This window comes from Pristiophorus japonicus, chromosome 6, assembly GCF_044704955.1.
Source record: "Pristiophorus japonicus isolate sPriJap1 chromosome 6, sPriJap1.hap1, whole genome shotgun sequence".
In the NCBI taxonomy this organism is placed as follows: domain Eukaryota; kingdom Metazoa; phylum Chordata; class Chondrichthyes; family Pristiophoridae; genus Pristiophorus; species Pristiophorus japonicus.
The window spans coordinates 2,044,019-2,069,484 of NC_091982.1; the positions used below are offsets into that span (position 1 = coordinate 2,044,019).

The 25,466-nt window shown below is 41.7% G+C and overlaps 1 protein-coding gene across 1 annotated transcript in view; it reads right to left on the minus strand.

The window, feature by feature from the left end:
- The window catches only part of xpnpep2 (X-prolyl aminopeptidase (aminopeptidase P) 2, membrane-bound), a 156,525-nt gene that overhangs the window by 115,539 nt on the left and 15,520 nt on the right, over positions 1-25,466 (minus strand). The window contains exons 4-9 of the mRNA XM_070882526.1: positions 24,026-24,089; positions 17,070-17,177; positions 16,906-16,983; positions 12,376-12,522; positions 9,091-9,192; positions 6,140-6,221 (exon numbers count right to left, since the gene is read on the minus strand). Of these exons, the coding sequence (XP_070738627.1) occupies positions 6,140-6,221; positions 9,091-9,192; positions 12,376-12,522; positions 16,906-16,983; positions 17,070-17,177; positions 24,026-24,089 (581 nt within the window). The remainder of the gene's footprint in view (positions 1-6,139; positions 6,222-9,090; positions 9,193-12,375; positions 12,523-16,905; positions 16,984-17,069; positions 17,178-24,025; positions 24,090-25,466) is intronic.

Here is a 25,466-nt window from a genome sequence, read left to right on the forward strand (position 1 = left end):
TGCAGCAAGACAGAGTTGTGTTGTTGTGACGGGCTCCACATAAACCAGGCTGGGACCAGTGTCTTAGTGAATGAAATAACTGGGGTTGTTCTAAACTAAAAGGTGGGGAGAGGGGTCAGGTGAGGGGAAATTTAGAAATCTAACGAGAAATGTCAAGGCATTAGAGCAGTTTAACTATTTAGGTAAAGATAAGCAGAGTGTGACGGGAAAGGGCAGGGAGTTTAATGGTAATAGTGCATCAGCAAATAAGGTGAAAGCAAGGAATAAAGACAAACATTTAAAATTAAAGGTTCTTTATCTGAATGCATGAAGCATTCATAACAAGACAGGTGAATTAGGAGCACAAATAGAGATAAATGGGTTTGATCCAATAGTCATTACAGAGACATGGTTCCAAGGTGACCGAGGTTGGAAACTAAATATTCCAGGGTACTTAATGTTTCAAAAAGACAGGCAGAATGCAAAAGGCATGGGGCATGGCGGGGGGGTGGGGGGGAGCGGGGGTGGCCATGATAGTTAAGGATGAGATAAGGACAATAGTGAGAAAGGATCTTGGTTCAGAAGATCAACAAGTTGAATCAGTATGGGTGGAGATAAGAATGGGCAGAAAACGCAGGTGGGTGTTGTTTATAGGCCCCCTGACAATAGCTATACCATTGGACAGAATATTAATCAAAAAATAATAGAAGCTTGTAAAGGTAATGCAATAACTGTGGTGGACTTTAACCTTCATATAGACTGGGCAAATCAACTTGGCAAAAGTAGTTTGGAGAACGAGTACATGAACTGCATTTGTGACAGTTTCCTAGAACAATACATCATGGAACCAACCAGGGAACAGGCTATTTGAGATCTTGTATTTTGTAATGAGGCAGGGTTAATTGGTAATCTCATACTAAAAGATTCTCTGCAGAAGAGTAATCGTACTATGATAGAATTTCACATTGAGATTGAGAGTGATATACTTAAATCCAAAACTAGAGTCTTAAACTTAAATAAAGCCAATTATATCGGTACGAGGGGTGAGTTGGTTAAGGTAGATTGGGAATTTAGATTAAAAGGTACGATGGTAGATAAATAGTGGCAAACATTTAAAGAAATGTTACAAAATTCTCAATGAATATACATTGCATTGAGAAATAAAAAATCCACAGGAAAAGTGAATCATCCGTGCGTAACTAAAGAAGTTAAGGACAGTATTAGATTAAAAGAAGAGGCTTCTAATGTTGCAAAGAACAGTAGAAAGCCTGAGGATTGGGAGAGTTTTAGAAACCAGCAAAGGATGACCAAATAATTTATGAAAAGGAAGAAAAGAGAATGAGAGTAAAATAGCAAGAAATATAAAAACAGATTGTAAGAGCTACTACAAGTATGCAAAAGGGAAGAGTGTAGCAAAAGTAAGCATTGATCCCTTAGAGGCTGAGAGAGGAAAAATTATAATGGGAATAAGGAAATGGCAGAGATTTTAACCAAATATTTTGTATCTGTCTTCACAGTAGAAGACACAAAAAGTACACCAGAAATAGTGGGGAACTGAGGGGTTAATGAGAGTGAGGAACTTAAAAGTAGTTAATGTCTGTAGATAAAAAGTACTTGAGAAACTAATAGGACTAAAAGCTGACAAATCCCCTGGGCCTGATGGCCTACATCCTAAGATTCTAAAAGAGGTGGCTGCAGAGATAGTGGATGCGTTGGTTGTGATCTGCCAAAATTACCTAGATTCTGGAACAATCCCAGCGGAAGGTAGCAAATACAACACCATTATTCAAGAAAGCAGGGATAGAGAAATCAGGGAACTACAGGCCAGTTGGCCTGACATCAGTCATTAGAAAAATGCTGGAATCCATTATTAAGGAAATAGTACTAGGTCACTTAGAAAATCATAATATGATTAGGCAAACTCAACATCGTTTTATGCATGGGAAATCGTTTAAGAAATTTATTACAGTTTTTGGAGGATGCAACTAGCAGGGTAGATAAAGAGGAACCAGTGGATGTAGTATATTTGGATTTCCAAAAGGCATTTGGTCAATTGCCACATAAAAGGTTGCTATTCAAGATAAGGACTCAGAACTCCTACACGGCAAGCGAGCCCTGGTGGGCAGAGGAAATGTTTCCAGGATACCCTCAAAGCCTCCTTGATAAAATGCAACATCCCCACCGATACCTGGGAATTCCTGGCCAAAGACCACCCTAAGTGGAGGAAGAGCATCTGGGAGGGCGCTGAGCACCCCGAGTCTCATTGCCGAGAGCATGCAGAAAACAAGCGCAGGCAGTGGAAGGAGTGTGCAGCAAACCAGTCCCACCCACCCTTTCCTTCAACCACTGTCTGTCCCACCTGTGACAGAGACTGTAATTCCCATATTTGACTATTCAGTCAGTTAAGAACTCACTTTTGGAATGGAAGCAAGTCTTCCTTGATTTCAAGGGACTGTCTATGATGAAAAGGTTGCTATTCAAGATAAGGGCTCACAGGGTTGGAGTAATATATTAGCATGGATAGAGGATTGGTTAACAAACAGAAAACAGAGATTAGGGATGAACGGGTCATTTTCGGGTTGGTAGGCTGTAACTAGTGGGGTGCTGCAAAGGTCAGTGCTTGGGCTTCAGCTATTTACAATTTATATTAATGACTTCCACGAAGGGACTGAGTGTAATGTATCCAAGTTTGTTGACGATACAAAGCTAGGTGGGAAAGTAAGCTGTGAGGAGCATACAAAGCCTGCAAAGGGATATAGGCAGGTTAAGTGACTGGGCAATAAGGTAGCAGATGGCGTATAATGTGGGAAAATGTGAGGTTATTCACTTTGTTAGGAAGTGTAGAAAAACAGAATATTTTTAAATGGTGAGAAATTATTAAATGTTGGTGCTCAGAGAAATTTAGGTGTCCTCGTATGGGAAACACAGAAAATTAGCATGCAGGTACAGAAAGAAATTAGGAAGGCAAGTGGCATATTAAACTTTTCAATGGAATTGGAGTAAGGAAGTCTTGTCACAATTATGAGACCACACCTGGAGTACTGTGCACAGTTTTGATCTTCTTATCTAAGGATGAATATACGTGTCTGAGAGGTGGTGCAACAAAGGTTCACTAGACTGATTCCTGTGTAGTCCCATGAGGAGATTGGGCCTATACTGTCTGGAGTTTCGAAGAATGAGAGCAGATCTCATTGAAACATATTAGATACCGAGGGGGATTGACAGGAGTAGATGCTGAGAGGTTGTTTCCCCTGACTGGAGAGTCTAGAACTGGGGGGCACAGTCTCAGGATAAGGGGTTGGCCATTTAAGTCTGAGATAAGGAGCAATTTCTTTACTCAGAGGGTTGTGAATCTTTGAAATGGCTGTGGATGCTGAGTTGTTGAGTATATTCAAGGCTGAACTAGATAGATTTTTGGGCGCTGGGGTAATCAAGGGATATAGGGATCTGACGGGAAACTGAAGTTGAGGTTGAAGATCAGCCAATGATCTTATTGAATAGTGGGGCAGACTCGAAGGGCCGCAAGGCCTACTCCTGCTTCTAATTCTTATGTTCTTCTGTTCATTTGCATTCCAGATCTTAACAACCCTCTATGTGAAGAAATTTCTCCTCATTTCCCCTCCAGTTCTTATCCAATTATTTTCAATCTATGACTTCTGCTTACTGACCCATTTTCTAGAAAAAATAGCTTCTTTCTACTTGCTCCTTATAAAACCCCTTATAATTTTGAATACTTCTATTAGGTCTTCCTTTAACCTTCTCTGTTGTAAGGAGAACAATCCTGGCTTCTCTGGTCTCTCCACATAACTGAACTCCCTCATCCCTGGTATCATTCTGGTAAACACCCTCTATCCTCTTCGCCTTGAAATCCTTCCTAAAGTGTGGAGCCCTGAATTGTACACAATACTCTAACTGAGGCCGACAAGAGATTTGTAAAGGTTTGGCATAACTTCCTTGTTTTGTATTTCAATGCCCTTATTTACAAAATAAAAACAGAAAATGCTGGAAATACTCAGCAGGTCAGGCAGCATCTGTGGAGCGAGAAATAGAGTTAATGTTTCAGGTCGATGACCCTTTGTTAGAACTGGAAAAAGTTAGGGATATAATATGATTTAAGCAAGTGTAGAGGCAGGGAACGGGGGCAGGGGAGGAAAGAACAAAGGGCAGGTCTGTGATAGGATTCAAGGGAGGAGAGATTAAATGACAAAAGGTATGATTGTACAAGGCAAAAGGAGATGCTACTGAGACAAATAAGGAAACAAAAGATGGGTCTAGAAGAGGTGTAAATGGGATTATATTTACAAAGCCAAGTCTCACATATTGTTTTCTTAATTGCCTTATCATCTTACCCTGCTACCTTCAAAGATTTTTGAATATGTACCCCCAGGTTTCTCTGTTCTTATAGTCCCCTCAAAATAGTACAATTTATATTATACTGCCTCTCCTGGTTGTTTCTCCTAAAGTGCATCACTTCACACGTATCTGTGTTAAACTGCATCTGCCATGTGTCTGTACCAGTCTGTCTATGTCCTCCTGAAGTCTGCTACTATCATGCTCACTATTTACTATATTGCCAAGTTCAGTATCATCCGCAAACTTCAAAATTGTGCTCCCTATACCCAAATCCAGGTCATTTATATATAACAAAAAAAGCAGTGGTCCTAAGACCGACCCTGGGGAAAACCCTCTGCAATCTTCTCTCCAGCCTCCTAACCCTGAGCTAATTTTTTTACCCAAGTTACTAGCGTCCCTTTAATTCCATGTGTTTCTATTTTCCAAACACGTCTGTTATGAGGTACTTTATCAAACACCTTTTGAAAGTCCATATATACAACATCTGCTGCACTAACTCAATCAGCCCTCTCTGTTACTTCATTAAAGAATGCAATCTAGTTAGTCAGACATGATTTGCTTTCAATAAATCCGTGCTGGCTGTCCCCTACTAACCCAAGCTTCTCCAAGTGAGAACTAATTTTGTCCTTGACAATGGTTTCTTGTAGTTTTCCCAATTTTTAATTGATTGGTAATCCAGGGAAATGCACTTCAATTAGGGTGTTACAGGTGTGCCGTCTGAAATCCGGAAAGCTCGGGACCAAGGCCGTTCCGGATTCCGGGTATTTCCAGATTTCGGAACGTCTTTGTCTGGGCCAAGGTAGGTGGGGTCGGAGGAGGCGGGGTCAGGCAGGGTCGGGAGGGGGAGGGGGGGAGGATGGCCGAGGTGAGGGGGAAGAGGTGAAGTCAGGCCGCCGATCTGAGGGGAGGTCGGGCCGCCGAGGGTTGGGGGGCGGGGGGGAGGTTGGGCCGCCAAGGGTCGTGGTAAGGTCGGACCGTGTGTGGTAAGGGGGCGAGGTCGGGCCGCCAAGGGCCGGGTCAGAGGTCGGGCCGCCGAGGGCCAGGTCAGAGGTCGGGCCTCCGAGGGCCGGGTCAGAGGTCGGGCCGCCGAGGGCCGGGTCAGAGGTCGGGCCGCCGAGGGCCGGGTCAGAGGTCGGGCCGCCGAGGGCCGGGTCAGAAGTTGGGCTGCCGAGGGCCGGGTCAGAGGTCGGGTCGCCGAGGGCTGGGGGGAGGTCGCTACGCGGAGGTAAGGGGGCGAGGTCGGGCCGCCGAGGGCCGGGTCAGAGATCGGGCCGCCGAGGGCCGGGTCAGAGGTCGGGCTGCCGAGGGCCGGGTCAGAGGTCGGGCCGCCGAGGGCCGGGTCAGAGGTCGGGCCACCGAGGGCTGGGTCAGAGGTCGGGCCGCCGAGGGCCGGGTCAGAGGTCGGGCCGCCGAGGGCCGGGTCAGAAATTGGGCTGCCGAGGGCTGGGTCAGAGGTCGGGCCGCCGAGGGCCGGGTCAGAAATTGGGCTGCCGAGGGCCGGGTCAGAGGTCGGGTCGCCGAGGGCCGGGGGGAGGTCGCTACGCGGAGGTAAGGGGGCGAGGTGGGGCTGCCGAAAGCAGGAGCGCGGTCGGGGCGCTGAGGTGGGGGAGTCCCGATTTCGGAACATTTTCCGTTTTCCGGACGACCCCGCCACGGATCAGCCCGGTGTCCGGATTCAGAACATTCCGAATTTCGGAACTCTGGATTTCGCATGCTCAACCTGTACTGAGTTTCCTCAGATAGTTTCTGATTCTTTTGTTCTTTATTGCTCAAGTTGAGTTTAATCGTGCCGTGGAATGAACAATACCTGATCCAATCTGCAGTCAACAGTGTGTAAGATTGGAAAAAGGGATTGTATGGAATGTCGTTCCCTCGCAGGTTGAACAGCCCTAGATGAAAACATTAAGGAAAGTTTATTTTAATAAGAAGTAATATTTGCACAATTGCTAAAAATGATACATAATTTATTTCCTTTTCATTTGATGCAGTATTGCTTTCTATCAGGAACACTCCTTTTTTCAGGGGATTTAAATTAGCCGAGGGTGGGGTCAAAGCATTCCATAGCTGTAGGTATGCATGCAGGCCCACTGCTTTTCTATCTTTTCCCCTTAATTTGCCTCGGGGTAATTCACGCTTCAAGTGTAAATCATATGGTGTGGCCATATAGGAAATCCAAATAATGAGAGTTAATGGTAGCTGTTCCCCCAGCACCCAGTACTCCCTGTGAAAAAATGTAAATGTGAGAGATTTCACATCTGAACTGTGTGTGTCTGGAGATGAGCAAATAGATTCTTATCTACATCACTGATCCTGTCACGAGTGCATGTTGCATCATTGAACACAACTGCAGCCAAATCTCACAGAGAACACAAGTGAATGTAACAACTAAGAAATTATCATCATACAAAGTACATAAAGTGACAACTGTAGCTGTGTACATATCAAACTTTGGTGTTCTGCCATAGGTATGGCTCTATAACTATTAAAGGAAAATTCAACCTTTAATATTAGAAACTCCATATGCCTATGCATTAAGTCCATCATGAATACACATGCTTCACCCAACCAATATTTTGACTTTGTCAGTTTGTGTGAAGACAGCAGGGAAGGGAATCCAGGGCCAGAAGAGGCCCAAAAAGGTAAAGTTATTGGGCCTAAAATTCCGTCCTCGCTGGGTCTGTACGAAGTGCGCATGGACCCGGCGAGGCCTCGCAAAAGCCGTTTTTTGGGCCATGATGCTCATGCAACGAAAACCGGCTTTTCCGTTCTGTCAAGATTTCTCTCAACAGATCCTCCGCATCCCCAGGAGAAGGACATTCGTGCGGGAGAGATTGAGCTCTTGCCCAGCAAATGTCCTTCAAACTCTTACATCTGGTAAAAGCAGGCGCATTGCCTACTATTACCAGTGTAAGAGTTTTAAAACATATAAAAATTCAATTTAAATACACATTTTTATAGTAAAAAACCTGTCCATTGAGGTAAGTTTATTGTAAACCCTATTAAAACACATTAAAAAGCTTCCAAAAAATATGTATTTTTTCTAAAACATTTAATTAACTTTAATTTCAATTAATTTAAATATGTGAGGTGTTTTTTTTATTGATTATGTTGTGTTTCTTGTTTTAGGGATTTATTCTCATTGATAATAATAGGAACTCGTAACAACGGAGTTCCCATTACTATCAATGAGAATACTGCATCGTGATTGGTGGTCCAGGCCCACGTGACTCTAGCTTTTTCGTCCATACGGGGAAGTCATCTTCCCGTACGCTACGCGTTGAATGAAGGCTCCGACCGCAATCGAAGGCGCCTCCAGAACCACCAGGTATTTTTGTAAAAGAATTCCGGGCCAGAGGCGTTCGTCTGAAGGAAGCCTCCGACTGGAATTTTCCCCCCGTTAACTTTTTAACCTTTTCCTTGTGGGGCCAGGAGGAGCCGGACACATGGAAAACCTCGACCTCCATTGCCGCAGACATGACCCCGTAAGATAGACCCAGCAGCTGATCTCGTCACCTATGTGCTTTCGGCAGGCATGGATTTTTTCCACCACTTCCCGCCAATTTTCCAGGAGGGATTTAAATGAGGGCCACAAGTTAAAATACCCTGACCTCATTTCTGGAGTGGCAGGTGAGTTCCTAACTCATGACGCTGCTTGCCCGAAACTGGCCCAGAGTTAAAATTACACTTTCTAGCAAGGGCAGTGGTTAGTGATCACAGTGACAAACCTGGCTGAGTTCATGTTACAAATTGTATAATACCTGTAGGGGATACACCTGCAACATGTTTGGATGACATTCCTCTGGATTCATTAGCTTGTTTAAATCGCACGCAGAGGGATGCATACAAACATTTACTTGTTAAACATTCATTTGTTCGTATTGCTAAAAGTAGTTTCTAGCCGATATTTAAAAAGTTCAATTAAACTGAAGAAAATATTACAGTTTTACACTTTTAATGATTGAAAAAATTACTCAAGGTTTACTGCAGAACAAAATTGTGATTGGATATTTACTGTAATCTTCCTTAAGAATACAATCAAAATATTAGTGTAATTTGAGACTATGTTAATTGAAGAGTAAATGGGTTTCAGAAATAGTTAATTTTTGTTCAGCAACCTGTGTTTCCATTAATTTAGTTTGAATGAAATACTGCTGTTTTTTTCAAGCTGGAATCAGATATGAAATAAGTTTATATTCAAAGTTACTTAACATTTCAGTTTATTCAGTGAAAAAAATGGTGACAGCACAAATAGGCTTTAAAAAAATAATTTTGTGTATGGAACTGGGTTCAAATGAAATATTTAAGGGAAATCATTCCTTTCACAAGATCAATAGAGTAGTGTCTTTATTTAGCAATCACATTCTATCTTAACAATCCTTTACATTCCAGCCAGGAACTTGCCAATGAACAGGACTTGCTTCCCTCTGCTGGCAGGTGTGATAATTACACAAAGTGGTCTGAGATATTGCACCCATCAAGGTAAGGGACGGAAATCTGGTCACCCAGTGTTAGTATCAACTATTGCCAGGTTAGATACAGAGTAAAGCTCTCTATACTCTGCTCCAACAATGTGCATAAGTTCAATCTCACCAGAAACACACCGACTCCACCAAATGACATTTTTACATTTCCCCCCCAAAATCTTAATTTCACATTTCAAATAATATATCTTATCTCAATGTTTAATCATCTTAATTTACTGCAATAATTTATTAACTAAAAATGGAGAAAAATAATCATTGAGAAGGAATAGCTCACATGCAGTTTCATCCAGTGCAGAGATTAACACTGCTGTTGGTTTGTAAGGATTATTTTTCATCTGTGTACGGATATCTTTTACCTTCATTTGCCATGTTCTTCCTGCAATACAATATACAGATGATAAAAACTGCCACCTCTGACAGAGTGAATGTATTGGAGCTTCTTTAAGATCAATTGATAAATGGAGAAGGAACAGTTGTCCTTAAGCAGGATTTCATCTTAATTATAGTTTATTTGTGTGGGAATGGCATTCACAAGACCACAAGGTAAACACATGTGAAGGATGCCATTTGGGTCATCTTAGCATATCATATAGGTAGAAAAGAAAACTCACAACTCCTTATAACTATGTCTCAAAGGCCATTTCACCATTCCATATGTTGATCGCCCTTTCTGTGAAGATATTTTTCCTGACATCAACCCTAATTTGACCTTCACCAGTTTCATTTTCTGCTCTTTAAATCATAGAATCACAGAATGGTTACAGCACAAAAGGAGGCTATTTGGCCCATCGAGCCTGTGCTCTTTTGTTCTGTTCTCCTGGTTTACTGTGAGTAATGCTCCAGCTTTACCCATCAAGGTAAGGGAACGCATTTTAGCCACCCAGTGTTAATATCAAGGACTCCCTATACTCTGCTCCTTTCAGTTAACATTTAAGGGGACAAAGTACTCTGGTTGCTATGTGCAGTGATATTGTAAATGAAAAAGATTGTGTTCATGATTTTGCTGCACACGATGACTAAGGCAATTCCTCCCACTTGCTACCTGATATATATTCTTATAAGGTTTTCTCCCAGTTGCCTTCTCTCAAATCTCAATTTCTTCTGAACTCAATCTTCTGATGCACTGCGCTTCTTCCAGGACCTGAATTTTTCCCTTGTCTCCCATTAGGAAGATCAGTGTAAATGCTGGTAATGTAGTCTGATTTTGCCACATGCAGTTACCATAAGCAAATTGTTAAAATGCGGAAATCTACAATGTCACAACTATTTGAAAATGTTACAATTTGTCCCAAAGTCCCAGCAGCCTCATGGTTTGAAAGATTTAAAACCTTTTGTAAACCCGAATCCCTGATCCTTAGCAAATGGTTGAGTATATTTTGGTTTGCTCATGCTAATGTTTTATAAAAAGTAATGTAATAGGAAAGTTAAAGGTTGGTTTTTCAGCTGCAAGCATTCTATTAACACAGCAAGCATGGAGTCTGATTTTGAAAAGCTTTCAGCTAACTTTATGAATAAAAAGGTTTTAAATTTTAAGGATGAGATGCCTTGCAGAGATCAGCATGCTATACAGGGCAATGCATATGTTGTGCAGGGCAATAGTTTGCTATATAAAAAATATTTGGTCTCAATTAGGATTTGATGTGAGGCAAGCTTTTGTGGGCCATTGGGGCAAAGTGTCAAAATAATATGCAATTCCATTTATCCTGCAAAAGAAAGAAGAATTCCACAGCACTCATTACACTGTCCACCTGATCCAATGTTCATTTGATCCAATACTCACCTAATCAGCTCCACTACTTGTTTGATCCACTGCTTATGCAATCGATTGCCCATACTATCCACTGCTCATCCAATCTACTATTTACCCAATCCAATGTTTATCTAATCCATTGCTCACTGGATCTGTTGTGTATCTGAGCCACTGCCCATCGGATTAATTGCCCAACCAATTCACTGTCCACACAATCAAGCCATTGTCTATAGGATCCAGTGCTGACCTAATCCACTGTACACCCAATCACCACTCCATTCTATTCATTGCCATCCAATCCCAGGTTGGTACCTCATGTTTAGGTACCCCTGGTGCTGCTTCTGGCATGTTCTTCTGCACTCTTCATTGAACCATGGTTGGTCCGTTGGCTTGATGGTTATGGTAGAGTGAGGGATATGCCGGGCCATGAGATTACCGATTGGGGTGGAATACAATTCTGCTGCTGCTGATGGCTCATAGTGCCTCATGGATGCCCTGTTTTGAACTGCTAGATCCGTTAGCTCCACATTAACTATCCACTCACTGATCACACAATCCCAATTAACTGTACAGTAAATGTTTTCATTGTGTTGACTGCATTATCTCCACATCACTTTAGACTGATAGCTCGTTAGAATGGGTTTTATTGTATGGTATTGCTTATTAGATTTGATTTGAGGAAGCATGGTCAGTGCATTCTGTTAAGTGTGATGCATCTATTGAATGTGTGAGAACACCAATGGTTGAATATCTAAGTGCCTTTAGTAATATTCTTTTGACGTCTGGTGACCTCAACTATTCTAAATGGAATGGAAAATACATTCTGTCAGATTCAATAGGCAGCAATAAGTAAACTGTGTTTTTGTGAAATACAATGAATAACATCTTGCTGTAAACAGGAATCTCCATGTATTTTTCTCATTAAGGATCACCACTAACACACGACACCAGAGGCAAAGATATACTCAATATTAATTCTTGCTCGAGGTTAGTGCATTAACTAATGTATTCATCATTTCTACAGCCAGAACAGCTGTGTAATGGAGCTCTTTAAATGGGAGTTTTGACTTTCCAGTTAGAAAAGTAACAATAAACTAATCCCATGCTTCACATAATGTAGCTCCAATGGTAGAACATTGGGCACGAGAGGCTTGCAAGTCATTAAATGGATCATTGTGCAGCTATTGAACATTCCATTTTGAGAAAGGGAGGAAGAGTGAGAGAAAAAGCGGTCAATGCCTTCCTGCCGAGTTAAAAGGCAGCAGGTTTCCCTCAGTGGCCTGGAGCAGCACTTCTACAACCGCTACGCCACCAAGAACCAGGCAAATTTTCCTCGATGCACTTTCACTAAATATTCTCAGTGGGCTCCATGGAAGGGGGGGGGGGGGGAGGGAGAAAATCCAGTGCTACTGTCGCAGGTGAAAGGGTCAAGGCAAGTTATTTTGCATCTATAGTAATTATATGGTTCACTGGCTGGAGATTCTTCAGGTAAACATTTTTCATACATGACCTTAGACAGACTGCAGAGCTGGCTGTATTTGGGAAATCTTGCTTGCTGAGGCAAGTTTCCTAGCTTGTAGGCCGACTTCCAGTTTGGGCGGCTCCAGAGAAACCTTCAGATCACTTTGAAGTTGTACCCTCCACTGTTTGCGATGGAGTCACTTCAGGATGCATAGAGATGTTCTCCATAATTAAGGCTCTCTAGGTTGGTGCTAATAGAACTTTCTTCCATTAAAATGGCAAAAAATTTAAACAAAAGTATCCCGTGTATACCATCCTTTCCCTTTAAGCTTAAGAAAAATAGTTTACCAAGAAACTCAGCTGGCACTTTGAAAATATTCTCTTTAGGTACTGGTGGGCGCTCCGCACCCCAGATTTCATCCACCAAGTTGTGTTCTTTGGCAACAAAGGATCGTTTGCCTTGAAGCAAAGGCTTTCTGTAACTTTCCCACGCAACTGTTTAAGAAACAAAAAGCATATCAGAGATCAGAATGCATTTAGCTATTAACTTGCTGTTTGTCTAGAGTAGCCATATCCTCGTTAAATATTAAATGGTTGATAGCACCTGTCATGTCAAAGCCCTTCATACATTGAGTTACATTTTGGAGTACAGTGACTGTTTTTACATCGGCAAACACAGCAACCATTCTATGTCAGCAGCATTCCATGAATGGCAGAGGCGAATGGGCAATTAATCTGTTTTTGTGGTGTTTAGTGAGAGAGGAATTTTGGTCAGGACATCAGGAGAGTTTTTTGCTCTTTTTTGAATAGTGCTGTGAGATCTTTACGATCCATCTCAACCAACAGTTGGGATCTTATTTTAAAATCTCATCTGAAACACAACACAATTTATACAAAGAAAATTTCTCATCCTAAATTATTAACATTCAAGTTTTAAAATTCTGACAATTAAAGGTCCCTATTTATGTCACAATGTTCAAGGATTCAAAATTGATGATATACATTAAATTGCCTTCAATTATATTGCCACATATTTATGCCCCCAGTTCCATTCTATCGTTGAACTTCTCCATTGGCCTGAAAATTGCGGCCTCTCCCGGTGCGTACGATGAGCGCACGTGTCCGAAGAGGCTTTGCAAATGGCGGTTCTCGGCGTGCGATGCGCATGCGCCGGGGACCAGCATTGCGATCTGTCGCACCCATCCCCGGGAGAAGGACATTCACGGCCGGAGTTTTCTCTTGCCCAGCGAATGCCCTTCAATCTCTTATGCCTGGTAAAAGCAAGTGTATAGCCTACATTTACCAGCGTAAGCGTTTTAAAAAAATAGAAAAATTAAATTTTATCACTAATTTTTAATTCAAAACACTGCCCAGTAAGGTAAGTTTATTTTTAACCCTATTAAAACATATTTAAAAAAATTTCAAAAAAATCTTTTACTTTCTAAAACATTTCATTAAATTCAATTTCAATAAATTTAAATATGAGATTATTTATTTATTTATTGTATGGTGTTTCTGTGTTTTTGGGGGTATTCTCATTAATAGTAATGGGAGCTCGTACAAACAAATCTCTCATTATTGTCAATGAAAATATTACATTCTGATTGGTGGTCCAGGCCCACGTGATCCCAGGTTGCGTTTATGTTCCTGGGATGCGTGAGCCCATTCGCTGCACTGCGCATCTAGGACGTAAGTATACATTTCTCCGGGACCACCAGGTACTTTGGGAATTTTTTTTTCAGTTGGAGACGTCCGTCTGCAGGAAGCCTCTGACCGCAATTTTCGGGCCATCAAAGGAGGCATCTCAGTCATACTTCTACTGTCATATTTTCAATTCATGAGATCATCCAGTGGAATACTTTTCATTAGAGGAACATTTTCCCCCTATTTTCTCCCTTCCTCTTCTGGAGATGCTGGTGTTTGCTGAAATACAGACCCAAAGATAACAGCTGTCCTCTGATACATTGAACAAGTGATCATTCGTCATGTGTGAGACCAGACAAACATATCAGCAATCCAGTCAACTGCAGAGAACATTGTAGCTAAGTCTCACCCTTTCCTTGCTCAATATACACATCCATGGCACTTTCCAGCAAGATTATTGGATAGTTATTAGAGTGGGAATTTTGGATGGTTTTTACCCCAGGGATAATAATTAGACAAGTCAAGGGTTCTCACAGTCACTCTTTTGACTTTGGTGAGCTATGGTTAATGATCTCTTGTTCCCTCCTGTTCGATTCTTTGCTGTGCCAGTTGTTCATTTGCCATTCTGTTATTATGTGATTGCAATATATTCAGAATGTCTCCTTTTCTCTCCGGAATTATTTATCCTACTTTGTCAGATCTTCTTGGCTTGTGTGAGTCCCTGTTTGAGAGCAAGAAGTGTGCTTGCTGCCTCATTATTATTCAATATTCGATGGTAACTTGGCTTGAAGAGTTTTATTATAAGAACATAAGAAATGTCAAGCATAAAAAAGGACATACAGTTCATCCAACCTTATCTCTCAGGTACCCAGCTCTTCCATTGTAGCGTCCAACTGCATTTTGAATGTCATTATCAGTTTTGCTTCTAATACCTTACCTCAGAAGTTATTCCAAACATTTTTCACTCTCAGTAAAAAAAAGTCTTCCAAATATTTGTTTTAAATTTATATTTTATGCATTTAAATTTATGTCTCTCTTTTTTTCCCCCTGATCTCCAGGTCTGCTAAGCTGTATCTTTGTCCTCTGATTTCTGTCTCTTCATTTACTTTGTACATAAATCTGTTATATATTGTGTCCCCCATCTATCAAGCCATCTGTTCCATCCCATCTCTCTCAGTTTTTCTCAACTTCTTTGGACTCTGTCTTTTTCTGCTGGCCCTTGATGTGCCTCTGTCTTGATACCAATATCTCTGTTTCCTGTTTCGCTATCTATGCCATGCTGGTCACGGTTGGGAATAATGTTGGGATCTGAGTGTGGGAAAGGAATAGGAAACATGGAAAGCAAGGTGGAGTTGGGGTCAGCATTGTGGTCTGCGTTGGGGCAGAAGTCAGGAGGAAAGAAAGAACTTGCATTTATAAAGCATCTTTCACGTTGTGTCCAAAGCACTGTTATGTAGAAAGAGCGTGCGGCAAACCAGTCCCACCCACCGCTTCCCACCTGTGACAGAGTCTGTGGCTCTCGTATTGGACTGTTCAGCCACCAAAGAACTCACTTCAGGAGTGGAAGCAAGTCTTCCTCGATTCCGAGGGACTCCTATGATGATGATATGTAGAAAAAAGCAATCGGTAATTTGCACACATGCCCCAAAATTAGCAACGAGTTAGTGACCAGTTCATCTATTTTTGTGATATTGATTAATCGATAAATGATGGTCAGGACTTCAAGATAACTGCCCTGCTCTTTGAGTAATGCCATTGGGTGTTTTGCATTCATCTCATGAACATCTCATCTGGAGGGCAACACCTCCAACAATGCAGTGCTACTTCAGTACTGCACTGATTTTTCAGCTTTGACTATGTGCTGAAGAAGAGGATCGAGGTAATGATGGGGTTGGGTGCAGAGCAGCAAGGCTGTTAAGAAAGGTGGCGGTTGTATTGGAGCTAGCATTTGTGGATGGGTCAGATTGGAGACAGAGGTAACAGGCTCAACAATGCCACCTACTATTTGGAGACATGCACAGCAAGGTAAGTATAAGTAGCTAAGAATTTTAAGTAAATTGTAAAGTAAAGTATCCAGTTGTTACCCCAGGCATGAAAAAGTTGTCACACCAAGCATGGCTAAATCATAATGCAGGAAATAAGTGGACAAACAGGAAGTGCATGAAGATGTAAGACTTTTGGTAACTCAGAGGACAGGCTGGGGAGAAAATGAGGTTGGAGACCTTCCCTTACAGTTATATCCTCCTCTACCATGTAATTTTTATTAACCATAAACCCCTATCCTCTCGCTCTCATTTCACCCATCATTTTACTCCCATTAATACCCATTTTTTTACCCCAACTTCCCAATCTGTTCTCCTCCTGTTCCTCCCCAATTCAACACTCCTTTACTCACCTTCTAAATCCCCCTTCCCCTTTAACTTATGCCCTTTACTCCAATTGCTCTGCCTGTCCCCCGTTCCTACCTATATCAATCAGTTACCCTTCCCCTCCTGACTCCTCATCCCCCTTACTCCTCTTTCACTCCCCTTTTGCAGTAGAGCTTATTGAACTATATTGTATTTGCGCACAGGAGCTGATCTATTGGAGGCATTTCATGAAACATGACTATTTCTTCCATATTATAGAAAAAAACAGAAATGAAGCAGGCTGGAATGATCATATCCAAACAGAAGTTCAGGAGGATGAATTCGTGCACTCTCAATTTTCACCACTTCTAATAAATGATTATGTAAGTTCCAGCAAGTGAAATAAATTGGTTTGAGTCAGGGGTGCCGTGACTTTGCTGCTGGAACAGCTGAGAAGACATCTCATGTCCCAGCAGTGCCACATGCAGGAATTATAATGGTACTGCAACCATTTACAAAAAAACACATATTGAAATACTGGTAAAGTTATATGAAACAAAAGCACTACAATTCTTAAAGGAGGATCATTACCATTTTGAAGCTAGAAGCGGAATACAACAGCTGTGACAATGTGACACATGATAGTGTTCCCAGCCATTGACTAAAATTAGCAAAGGCAGGAAAATATATTTACTATCCAATCTTGGGTTCTAAAAGCTTGACATTGGAGGAAGGCGAGATGGAGGGCGATAAGGAGTTGCTCTGGTTGGAGGTCCTTGGAAATAAATGAGTTAGAGTTGGAGGTTGCAATGAGACTTAATTTAAACATGGTGAGGATGCACAGAGTAAATAGAATAGAAAAAGCTTATGAGAACTGTTTCCTTACCAACAGAAAACACAAAGGGATCAGCACCAACTGTTTCTCCCTCTCCTGTTTCACTCATAATCCAGTCTACAATCGTCACTAAGAAAAATAATATATTTTTTAGAAAAATGAAGGCAGGCCAATAAAATGAGATCTCTAAATGTCTGGTTGCTGTTAAGACTCACTTTCCCCTTTGTTGAGCTCCCAGTTACAGCCCATCTGACGTTGAGCTTGAATCCAGTAACGTCCATCTGTCCAGAGTGAAGCATTCCTCTTACTGACTACTGCAGTACCTAGGGATCAATCAGATGGGCACATCTTACTAAGGACACTTTACAGTGAATGGTGACATTTTCCCAAATGGATTGTGAAGAATTTTAGACTTTTCAATATGAACTTTTAATACCAGCGTTTAAGGAAGTTCAAAGGGATGGATTAGAAACCCTGAGTCACTTGGTAAAAGAGCAGCATTTGGTTAACAACAAAGGAAAGAACACAAGATTGTTAAATTTGACCAAATCAGAAGGCATGCTGGGAAGCTACACCAAGTTAATGCATATTAATATTGCTTCAGACTGTTGAAGAGAGAATGTGTTGTTCAAGATTTTCTGTACTTTCCAAGGACAAGAACTTGCATTTATGTAGCTTCCTTCATGACTTCAGGACATCCCAAAGCACTTTACAACCAATGAAGTAGTTTTGAATTGCAGTCATTGTTGTAATGTAGGAAACACAGCAGCCAAATTGCATACAGAAGGTCCCTCAAACAGGAATGAGATAATGACCAGATCATCTGTTTTTAGTGATGTTGGTTGAGGGATAAATATTGGCCAGGACAACTCCCTGCTGTTCATTGAATAATGCAATGGGACCTTTTACATCCACCTGAGAGGATAGACAGTGCCTTTGTTTAACGTCTCATAAAAGATGACACATCTGCCAGTGCAGCACTCCCTCAGCACTGTATTGAAGTGTTAACCTAGATTATGTGTTCAAGTCTCTGGAGTGGGATTTTGGCCCTCAACCTGCTGACTGAGAGGTGAGAGTGCTGCCCATTGGGCCAGGCTGATATCTATAGCAGAAGGAATGTTTTTAATACACTTTATTTATCGTCATTCAATTAGTGAAAATTATATATTTTTAGTGTATAAAATGAATATTATAGTTATAAAATGACTCCTGTCATCTGAGCAGCATTATTACTGTAATGTTGGGGTTTGTCTCAGTGTCTGAGTGCATGAGCTGCAGACTTAAATAAATGGCTGAGTCAGGAAATAAATAACTCCACAGAGCTTCCTGTGGTCTAAAGGCTAAAATATTTATCGGCCAATAAATAAATCTGTGTCATGTAAAATACGTGTATGCATCATGTTCTGAAGAATTCTATTAGTGTCAACATTAAGGCCAACATTAAAGTGATGAAGAATCATTATTAAAGTTGTTGTTTATATATTATAAGAAGTAATAGTTAACCAAGAAATTATCTTTAGGTTTGAATCTTATCTAACATATACTAAGTAGGGCTCAGATGGCAGTTATACATTAAATTACATTATTAAAGGCTACTGCCAACTATCCATTATCATTTCCAGATTGACTGCTGTCAACAACCGGAATCTGCGCTGAAGTGTACGATGCGTTAATCTCGAACCAGAAACGCCTTTTTTTTCCCCATAATGCATTGTCAGCATTTTTGAAGCAGCCTGCTCCCTCCCGGTATTTAAACACTTTTTTAAACGAACCCGCTACTGTGACGAACTGGCAACGCGCATACGTGGTCCGCTTATTGTTTGTTGGCATTGGTCGCAGCCTATTATCTATTTCATCTACAGTACAAGCTCATAAGGTTTAGGAAAAGGATCATGTCATGAGGCTCAACTAGTCTGTTTTCTTTCGATAAATCACAACCAGCAGCCTCCTCCACCCACTCCCATCATCGCCCTAACCGATACTCATCTTATCACTGTTACAGTTTGACCTTTTTCCAACAGCTTTTTTCTATTTAAAGAGCTTGAGTACAATTTCTATAAGTATAGTAATGTCTCCCATGTACTGAAACCAGCACTGAATTAGCACAGGTCGAACAATAAATGGGCTACTGGGGAACAAAAAGAATACCCACTACATCACTTGTCAATCTGAAAAGCAGAAAACATCTCAACAGTAGACGACTTTCTCAGATCTTATTGCACCTGCTTTGGCCAGATTTACACTTGAGGCAAAGGAAATTAGTCAATTTTAATTGGACAGGTAAGGGTGTCACTAAGAACCGCAGTGTCACTGGACAGAAAGCAGTAACATAAGTGCCTCCCTCCAGGAGGACACCACTGACAAATTAATCTAACCTGAAGCCCAATCAAACTGAAAAAAAGCACAATGTAAACTAAATCAGTATTTTGTTATTGTGGTCAATGATATTTTAACGTCCTGCAGTGCCCACTGGTTGTGGAAGTCCTCGAACAGGTCACTATAGGCCAGTTAGTTTAACATCTGTAGTGGGGAAAATGCTTGAAGCTATCATTAAGGAAGAAATAGTGGGACATCTAGATAGGAATAGTGCAATCAAGCAGACGCAACATGGATTCATGAAGGGGAAATCATGTTTAGCTAATTTACTGGAATTCTTTGAGGATATAACGAGCATGGTGGATAGAGGTGTACCGATGGATGTGGTGTATTTAGATTTCCAAAAGGCATTCGATAAGGTGCCACACAAAAGGTTACTGCAGAAGATAAAGGTACGCGGAGTCAGAGGAAATGTATTAGCATGGATAGAGAATTGGCTGGCTAACAGAAAGCAGAGAGTCGGGATAAATGGATCCTTTTCGGGTTGGAAATCGGTGGTTAGTGGTGTACCACAGGGATCGGTGCTGGGACCACAACTGTTTACAATATACATAGATGACCTGGAAGAGGGGACAGAGTGTAGTTTAACAAAATTTGCAGATGACACAAAGATTAGTGGGAAAGCGGGTTGTGTAGAGGACACAGAGAGGCTGCAAAGAGATTTGGATAGGTTAAGCGAATGGGCTAAGGTTTGGCAGATGGAATACAATGTCGGAAAATGTGAGGTCATCCACCTTGGAAAAAAAACAGTAAAAGGGAATATTATTTGAATGGGGAGAAATTACAACATGCTGCGGTGCAGAGGGACCTGGGGGTCCTTGCGCATGAATCCCAAAAAGTTAGTTTGCAGGTGCAGCAGGTAATCAGGAAGGCGAATGGAATGTTGGCCTTCATTGCGAGAGGGATGGAGTACAAAAGCAGGAAGATCCTGCTGCAACTGTATAGGGTATTGGTGAGGCCGCACCTGGAGTACTGTGTGCAGTTTTGGTCACCTTACTTAAGGAAGGATATACTAGCTTTGGAGGGGGTACAGAGACGATTCACTCGGCTGATTCCGGAGATGAGGGGGTTACCTTATGATGATAGAATGAGTAGACCTGGAGTTCAGAAGGATGAGGGGTGATCTTATAGAAACATTAAAAATAATGAAAGGGATAGACAAGATAGAGGCAGAGAGGTTGTTTCCACTGGTCGGGGAGACTAGAACTAGGGGGCACAGCCTCAAAATACAGGGGAACCAATTTAAAACTGAGTTGAGAAGGAATTTCTTCTCCCAGAGGGTTGTGAATCTGTGGAATTATCTGCCCAAGGAAGCAGTTGAGGCTGGCTCATTGAATGTATTCAAGTCACAGATAGATAGATTTTTAACCAATAAGGGAATTAAGGGTTACGGGGAGCGGGCGGGTAAGTGGAGCTGAGTCCACGACCAGATCAGCCATGATCTTGTAGAATGGCAGAGCAGGCTCGAGGGGCTAGATGGCCTACTCCTGTTCCTAATTCTTATGTTCTTATGTTCTTATTGGTGGACTCCACATGGTCCCTCTCCAGGGTCCCCCAGGTGCAGCCTATTTTTTACAGCATAAATTTCTGATGAGATTTATTTGTAAATAAAACGATTGACAGAAGCAGAAATGTACGTAAAACAGTATGCAACTCAATTGGTAATTTATAATTTACAATTGATACTTTACAATATAATGGTGACTATTGTTTAAAGTATCGATTGTTTGTCCAGCACTTTGATTAAGCTCTTGGAAAGATACATGTCCCAATCTTCACTCCAGGCCAGTTTTCGTCAAGTAAGTTTTGGTGTTGGTTTTTATTTGAACTCTCAGGCCTGGTTTAAGTGCTTCTGACTGTTTTCCCGCCCATTTTAGGTGGGAAGCTGGTGGGATGTAGGAGACAGGTGGTGTTTGGATGATGAGGAGAGGGACAGAGGAAATGGTGGTGGAACAGGGAGAGGAGAGGAGGGAAGCAGAGGCAGGAGGAAAGGGATAATGATGGGGAAGAGCCCTCTTTCTCAAACCACAAATCTATTCTCATCGGTCAACATTGCAGCATGCCTGGAGGGAAGTTGAAACAGGCTTAAGGTCGACTGCTCCTTTTATTGGTTGTGCCAGCCTTATGCTGCCCGATAGTTGTTGGTATAGTTGCAGCACTTGGCACAGCTCTGTATCTGGCTCTCTGAAGACAGGTCCTGTGGAAAGGTACCCACAGTTACTGTGAGGGAGGTGTGTCAGGGCCTGCAATGGTGGCCAACTGATCTCTGCTAGCTGTTGATCATCCTGGCATGCAGTGTAACAAAAAGCAGGACATACTGCGATTAGAATGTCTCCAAGAAAGTTAATCAGGCATTGACTTAATTTAGTTGTGCCATTGGATCTGCTGCCCCAGCATCCTTTGGGAATAGGAGGCTCTACACACATTAATTATCTACCAAAGCGAGGTGTGTTCATCTGTGCTTGCAGTATGTGAAGACTGGTGATGGGAACAAAACACTTCTTATGCAGCCTGAGCGGCCTCGTACCCCTTTCCTCCTCTCCTTCTTCCAAACACCTCAGACAGGTGCATTCCCACTGGAAAATCCCACCTCAGACAGGTGCATTCCCACTGGAAAATCCATTGCTGCCAGTTGGGGTAAAAAAGTAATGTAAAATAATTGAGAACCTAGGTACCAGAAAGCAAAAATAAAAATATAAAAATGTCTCAGGAGTGGCTTAAAAACACTTAGCTTTATATTACTTTAGTCTTTAAATGAGCTTCCATCTATTTCCCAATCCCTAGCAGCCCCGGACACTTAGTTGTCAGGAAAGTAATTAAGACGTCCCTTAGGCAGGAATGTCAGGAATTCGTGTGCAGGAAATTCTCATCCACATTTTAATATCTAAGTAAAGCTGACTAATGTGTCAGGTGGAAGTCTCTTGTGCCCACTGTGTTACACCCTTCGGACAGGTGAACAAAGCTGGTAGAAAAGGGTACACAATTGGGTTTGTGATCCTACTCATTCCTTTTTCTCATAATCCTTAATCCAAACATGTGTCTGATGTTGATAACTGTGAAGAAACCAGTTCCCAAGTGTGTTGTGCCTTTTGAACTCCAGCAACAACATTCAATACCATTACCAACATCCATGGATAATGAAAAGTCTACAGCTGAGGAAGAGATGTTGCGAGACAGATTAATGTGCTTCTAGTTTAACAGTAAAATATCAAGCCCAAAAACATTAAACTGTTGCAGTGGCTGCATAGTCTCAAAATGAAGTTCAACATACCAGCAAGGAGAGCAGCAGCCAGTCCTGACTAGGAAATGATTAAAAATACAAGCAGAGTGAACAAGCTTCTATCCCACAACATGACCAGGGGAATGCCTCTAAATATGTGGAAACTAATTCAAAGATTGGGTATAAAAAGTAAAATAAAATATAATGCAAATACTAAACAATAATAAGGAGCCACACTTCATCTAAATCTGGAGTATATAAACATAGAGGTGGCAATGAAGCAGGGGATAGGGAATCTTGCAGCAAAGAGAGTACATTGAGTTAAATGTACCCCCTTTGACAGATCTATCCTGTTTCAGTTGATAAGAAATTGTTTATTGTATCTTTCCATTTCATTTGTAGCTATGCCTAAGATTGTAATAGTCTAAAATGGCTTCTGATGGTTTCTTTCTGGGAGAAAGTTGTGCTGTTTTAATGTCTCTGCAATGTGTGCGGGTGGGGAGGAGGAATTTTGAGCGAAAACATGCATGTTTGGTTTGGAAAGTAACTTATGAAGTGTAACTAATCAAATGGTGCCTCTTTTGAAAGGACAAGTATTTTGGTCATGACTGATTATATTGGAATAATATTGAACAAAGTTACCCTACTGTCTCCAAATTGATGCTGAAACTGTGCTGGTCTGCAGAATCCAGGTTAGGTGCTTTCATCCATAGATCAACATGCTGTCGACATATCTAATCTGTTTATGCCAAACGCTAAACAAGATGTGAAGAAGGATTCAGTCAACATGGTCCAGGTGTTGCATCATGTCTTCAGTCTCTGGTTTTAATTCACAGCTGTATGCTCAGAGGCCTGCCTTTGGTCAGTTCAGGAATCCACAAGATTCATCTGTTTGGCTTCATGTTACCAGGGAGAGATGGAGCTCTATAATACCTAGAGCTGTGTGCATTTAACCTTAGCGAAATAATTCTGCTAATAAGAACTCTAATAATCTCACAATCATTATCAGTTTGTCAGAAAATCCATTGGATGTTATCTCATCTGCTGACTTATTCTTGCTTCCATAAAAAAATGACACCTTATAATAAATTTGAAATAGTAGTTTTAGCCTGAACTGCACAGCTTGGTGTTTTCCGTCTTTCAGAGAGATTGGGGGTGTACGAAGGCATCTCATACTATTAAAGCATCTAACCAAGCAATTTTCCCTGGAGCACACTATCCTATATATTTCATGCACAAGGTTGTTTCAGTTCATAGGCAATGTGGGCTCGTCTACACAAGTTGACTTTTGTATTGGACACGAGTAAAGAAGCCCAAATTGTGGCACCATATATAACATTTGAATGTTGAAACCCACAATAGGTGTAATAACTTGCTTTTATAGAATTCAAACATTTTTGCATCCTAAGCCATGCCTCCCCCACACGTCCAAGCCCTACACTGCATTTGGTGTCGTACTTGGCAGAAGGTGACATGCCTACACTTTGATCAGCATGTCCACATGAAAAAAAATAAAGCCATCCTTCCCTGAATGTTTGAGCATGTAGAATAATCTTTCAACCTCTGCTGTGTTACCTGCACTTCCAGTGAATCCCGTCATCCAGGCTCTTCTTGCATCCCGTGGGGCGATGTATTCACTCTGAAAACAATACAAAATAATCTCAAACCCCAGTCACCAGGAATTTCCTCAGGGATTCTCCCAATCAGCTGCCGTTACGGCAGCAGAAGAACAGCGTAAATCGAATTTCCATCAAAGTTACAGAGGCCGATCGAGCGAACATCCAAAGGAATTCCTGGTGAGTAACTTTAGGAACATAGCATTCTGTTAAAGTAAACCCCCAAATTATTGTATATTGGAAACCAAATTAGTTTGTTTTAATATAGAAGCCAATTGTATTTAGTATTCTATTATTAATTAAATTACATCATAAAATATCAATAAGTAAGGCCAGAATATGAGATGTAACAGATGATGCAGTAATAAATTCGCAAACTTAGTTGATCCATGGTTGCTAGAATTGGAACGTGGCTCCTTGGAGTTGAAATCAGATCAGCAGTCTTTCTCTCCAGTGGTTCGATGATTGCAAGTATTATGTCTGTAATGTATCTATGAATGACTCCACGAGGCAATGTGTTGTACTCAAACTGTAGTGACCTTGGTCCTTTATTCGTAACTCCAGAGTGAGACAGCCGCATGGTGGCTCCTCTTTTATACAGCCCCTGCCACCAGGGCAGGAAACCCCAGTCTCCACCAGTTGCACCCTCTAGTGGTGCCAGCATGTATATACACAGTGTAAACCTTATTGAAAGTACATCAGGTAAACAAGTCTCCATCTTATGCAACTATACAGTGACTACAAAGAGACTGTATAACATTACTATCCCCCAAGTCCTTTGTGCCAATTACCTTTGCACTATATGCTCTGGCAGCTGGCCCGTTACATTAATATACAGGATCAGACACAGTGCAAGTACAAAGAAAGAAATAACTTTTTTTTTTACGGTTCGTATCATAACACCTTGGTTCAGTGACTTACATTCATTACATTTTGTGGTTGTGCACCAGGATTGGGTTGATTGCATTCATGGTTCAGTCATGGTCAGTACTGAGGTAGCAGTACAGGTATGTGAGGACGCTAATTCCAGAGCAAACGGACGGGATCCTAATCGTGTGATGGCAGCGCTGCGCCCCCTGCTGGCGGGGTGGGCTTGGTTCGCTCACCATGCCAGGACTCAGGGCCTTTGCCATTGCCTAGTGGTGGGCAGAGCCACAGATATGTGTGGCCTCACATCTTCTGCTTGCTCTCTAACGGTGTTGGGAACCTGGTTGTTCCAGGTCCCGTTTGGGGAACTCGTTGGTTTTGACCTTTTGCTCCCGGTCATGGCCGAGGTAGTGACTGGGTCTGGGGGCTGTGCCGTCTCCACCCGGGGGGTGGGTAACGGCGGCCGGCTTGCTTCGGTCTTCACAGTGGAAGACACAAAAACCATGCCAAAAATTGCTGGTCACATGAATGTG